The sequence below is a fragment of the Stegastes partitus genome, unplaced genomic scaffold, assembly GCF_000690725.1.
Source record: "Stegastes partitus isolate 25-593 unplaced genomic scaffold, Stegastes_partitus-1.0.2 Scaffold2336, whole genome shotgun sequence".
Classification (NCBI taxonomy): Eukaryota; Metazoa; Chordata; class Actinopteri; family Pomacentridae; genus Stegastes; species Stegastes partitus.
In genome coordinates this window covers 17,885-22,194 of record NW_007580067.1, presented here as the reverse complement: position 1 = coordinate 22,194, position 4,310 = coordinate 17,885, and the positions used below count along the sequence as shown (strand labels likewise).

The following is a 4,310-nucleotide window of genomic DNA, read 5'->3' as shown; positions in this document are numbered from 1 at the left end:
GTGAACATCTGCACCCACAGGTGAACATCTCCACCCACAGGTGAACACTTACCTGTTGCTACAGATGATCTCATATGTGCAGATGAAATGGGGAAAAGCAATGTGGGTGCTCACGGTGAACCTGTTTGTAAACTGAGCGTAGAGCAGGTGAGGTTTACCTGTCCAGATTGGGCATTTTCACAGACAAATGTTTGGTACTCGATGGCGAAGCTTGGGGCGTTGTCATTTACGTCTGCCACAGAGACCAGAACCACAGCTTTCCCCACCTGAGTCGGATCCACTGACACAGAGACACACCTGTCAGGTATTTGTGTCACAGACAGATGTGACATCATGTACATCTTGGGACTCACAGGTTTCCGTGGCAACAATGGTGATGTTGTGCAGAACGTTGAGCTCTCTGTCCAGGCGTCTGTTTGTCCTGATCACACCTGAGCTGCTGTTGATGTCAAAGTAACGCTGCAGGTCTGACTGTCTGTCTATAGAGTACCTGAGGGCAGACAGACAGACAGATTGCTTGTCTTCTTTTGGTTCTGATCTGGCTGGTTTGGTTTTCTGCGATCAACTCATTGTCTCACCTCACAGGACTGTCGAAGGTGTCTGGGTCGTGAGCTGAAACTGATCCCACATCGGTTCCTATTGGAGCCGCCTCGGACACCACCATCCGGCTGACAAAGGACGAGAACACCGGAGGCTCGTCCACGTTCTCCACCAGGAGCCGAACCGTCGCTGTGTCGCTGAAGGGACCCGCCGACAGGTAACGCGTGTCCACGTACCGATTGGATGCCTCTATGCGCAGAGTGTAGCTGGACTTGGTTTCAAAGTCCAGAACCTGTCGGGGATCAATTAGAGAAAATTATCTGTAAAGGGGGAAGAAACACCTGAAACATCATTCAGGTAAAACACATTCAGTTGTAGAGCCCCACTGAAAGGACTCAACTCATCTGTAAACACACTGATTCCTTCCGACTGCTGAAGCTTATAGGGAATCCAAATGTTTTGGTTTGTTGGGTGTTTCTGTCTCTGTCTTTGTGAAGCGCTAGGAGATGACTTGTTGTTGTAAATATGCGCTATACAAATAAAACTGAATTGAATTGATTTCAAGGCCTCATGTGTTCAGTCACACATCTGTGCAGACTGATGCTGCAGCTGGACTCTGTTGTAGAACCGAACCATCTGTTGTCTGAAAATAACTAGAGAACAACACTACGATTGTATCGATCCAGATCACAACAGGGTCAATTTCAGGTCTTGTCAGAATACTTTTTAACGGATCAGTGTAAGTATGAACTAAGCCCAAACTTTTGTTTTATCCACAGGTGTCATAAATCTGACTAATTCCGTAATAAATGCAGCACAATCAGTCAATGACTGATTAATTCCTAAAATAAACAGTGTTGTGCAGTTTTACAGACACGTGATAAAAGCTGTACAAACTGCTCTGTATGCCACTGTGAAGTCTGAGCTGACTCCAGCTTTAACAAACAACAGTATGAAACCAAGAGGCCAAGAGGCTCCACCTGGTGGAACAACTAAGCACTACAGCTGATCGACAATACATGAAGTGTGTAATATTCTAGTAAAATGTTATCTGGTATCAGCAGATGCTAAATGTGAAATGACTTGGATCACAACAGGGACAAATGAACCGGACTGGGACATCCCCAAACATTACTGTTATTAAGAGATGGTTAAAAACTCTGAATCAGTTTAAAGCAAAGGACCAGATCTAGAACAGGAACACTTTCACCCCGAAGAACAGCCTGATGACCAGTACTGGTACAGCTGAACCAGTACCTTTTGAAGGATGACCAGTCCTTCCTGTGTATCTGGATCAGAGAGGATCCGGAAGGTTCCCAGTCCGTCTCCATCCAGAATCCTGTAGTCCATCTCAGCATTCAGACCTGCATCCAGATCTACAGCTTTGATCTTAGCAACCACAGCCGACACTAGAACCGACTCTGGAACACTGAACTGGTAGCTCTCTGTGGGATACAGGTACACACAGGTAAGCAGATACAAGTACTCAGTATCTTAGGGTTCGGGTTCAGAGCCAGTGTCATCAGTAAAGGTCAGACTCACTGCGGGGGAAGCGAGGTGGGTTGTCATTGACGTCAGTCAGCATCACGGTGACAGAGGTGGTTCCTGACAGACCCCCCATCTGACCGATCATGTCTTTGGCCTGGATGACCAGCAGGTAACGGTCCTGCATCTCCCGGTCCATGTCAGGTAGAGTTGTCCGCACCACACCTGCAGGACAGGTGAGAGGATGTATATCTGATCAGAATATCTGATCAGAAAAAACCCCCAACAACTTAGTGTACCGATAGAACATGAAACAGTTCTATGTTTCGACAGAACAGGTGGAGAACTAATATTTCTGGTAATTTTCCTGTCTTAGCTGCAGGATTGATCCATGAAGGTCACTGAAAGTTTGGTATTTAGAGGGAACTGGTGTTCATAGGTTCTGGACGTTGATTTCATGTGTGCAGAATCACAAGCTGCTTCCATGTTGTCTGCATGTAGACATTTAACAACATATGAGTTTGATTTTGAAGCATGTTTCCATGTAGAGTTAGAGGGTAGATGTAGGGTTAGAGGATAAACGTAGGGTTAGATGTTAGGTTGTTCCTGGTTGTTCCACCAGGTGGAGCCTCCTCCTGTTTAATCCTGTAGAGACCAGAGGCCTCATTTATCATCAGTGCGTACAAACATTCCTACGCAAAGTATGGAATTTATCAGCTTGTACTTATACTTAGGAATGTGCGTAAATATACGCACACCTCTGACCATGTGTACGCACATGATCTAGCGGTAGAACAGTGAAACTACAAATAGAAAGTATTCAGGGGTTTTGACCACCAGCACATTCCAGCATGAGGTTGGAGACATATGAGGNTCCTGTAGAACCAGAACCTTCCTCCTCCTGGTTCTGATCCTGTAGGACTGTAGAACCAGAACCTTCATCCTCCTGGTTCTGATCCAGTAGAACCAGAACCTTCCTCCTCCTGGTTCTGATCCTGTAGAACCAGAACCTTCCTCCTCCTGGTTCTAATCATGTAGAACCAGAACCTTCCTCCTCCTGGTTCTGATCCTGTAGAACCAGAACCTTCCTCCTCCTGGTTCTGATCCACCACTGACTCAGCTGTGACCAACAGGAACCATTCAGAGAGCTTCAGGTGAGCTGCAGCCAGAGTTTCCTCAGAGAGCCTGAAGGAGAATCCAACCTACTGGATCAATGAATAGATGCAGCACGGATCAGAACCAGAGACCAGAGGTGCCAGCTGGTGGAGATACATTCAGCTGATGGTGGAACATCTTTCTACATCTGATGAGCAGAGAGGAAACATCTGGAGACGTGGAGTTAGTTCAACATCTGCAGGACGAGGAGACATGAGCACAAAATGAGAAAACCAAGACAAACAGCAGAGAGGAGATGAAGGTGAACTAAAGGTGTGAGCTGGACTGTGTGACTGACCTGGGTTGTGTTGCTGCTGTGTTGCAGGCGGGCGAGTACGTGTCGGTGTTCGTGGACAACGCGACCGGATCGGCCGTCAGCGTCCTGCAGGACTCGCTGTTCTCTGGAATCCTGCTGGGAGTCTGAGCAGAAACACAACAACAGACTGTTAGCAGCAGGAACGTCTGTCGGAGCCTCTCAGCTGCAGGAGCACAGCTGCAGATACCTGATCATTAAACTCTGGATGAGCCGAGATCATCAATCCATCAGTTTCAAATGTCAGAAAATCGTGAAAATGTGGATCAGAGCTTCTTCAGATGTCTTGTTTAGTCCAAAGATGTTCAGTTTACTGGAACCAGAAAACATTCACTCTGAAGGAGCTGAAATCCGTTTATGATTCAAAAAACGACCAAGATTTGTCCAAATGGTCTGAAAGTGTGTCGAGAACAACTGGAAATGTTTTAGTATGAATAATGAGTAAACCATCAGAAGCGTCGGTAGCTTTGGATTAACTTCCACACATCCTGCAGCAGACGTGAAAGCAGCAGCGTTCCTCATATCTGACGAGGACTTGTTAGATCTTTACGTTTCATATTAAAGGCGCTCAGCAGCAGCTTCTGACACATTCACTGATGTCTGACGGCGTTTCTTATATTTATTGTCTGGATGTAATAAACAAGTTGTGAATATTTCCCATAATAAAACTTTGTACTTGCTGACAGCGTTTGAGCTGAAGTTCAAGCCTTCATGCTGGTTGAACCTTCTGTCTGTTTAGAGCCCAGTTTGGCAGATGTTCTGCTGATGTTCTGCTGATGTTCTGTTGACGTTCTGCTGACGTTCTGCTGACGTTCTG

At 46.3% G+C, this 4,310-nt stretch overlaps 1 protein-coding gene across 1 annotated transcript in view; it reads left to right on the top strand.

Annotated features, from left to right (window-relative positions):
• The window catches only part of LOC103374727 (protein FAM132B), a 39,826-nt gene extending 35,634 nt beyond the window's left edge, over window positions 1-4,192 (top strand). The window contains exon 8 of the mRNA XM_008304856.1: window positions 3,506-4,192. Within this exon, the coding sequence (XP_008303078.1) occupies window positions 3,506-3,604 (99 nt within the window). The 3' untranslated portion in view covers window positions 3,605-4,192. The remainder of the gene's footprint in view (window positions 1-3,505) is intronic.
• The last annotated feature ends 118 nt before the right edge of the window (window positions 4,193-4,310 follow it).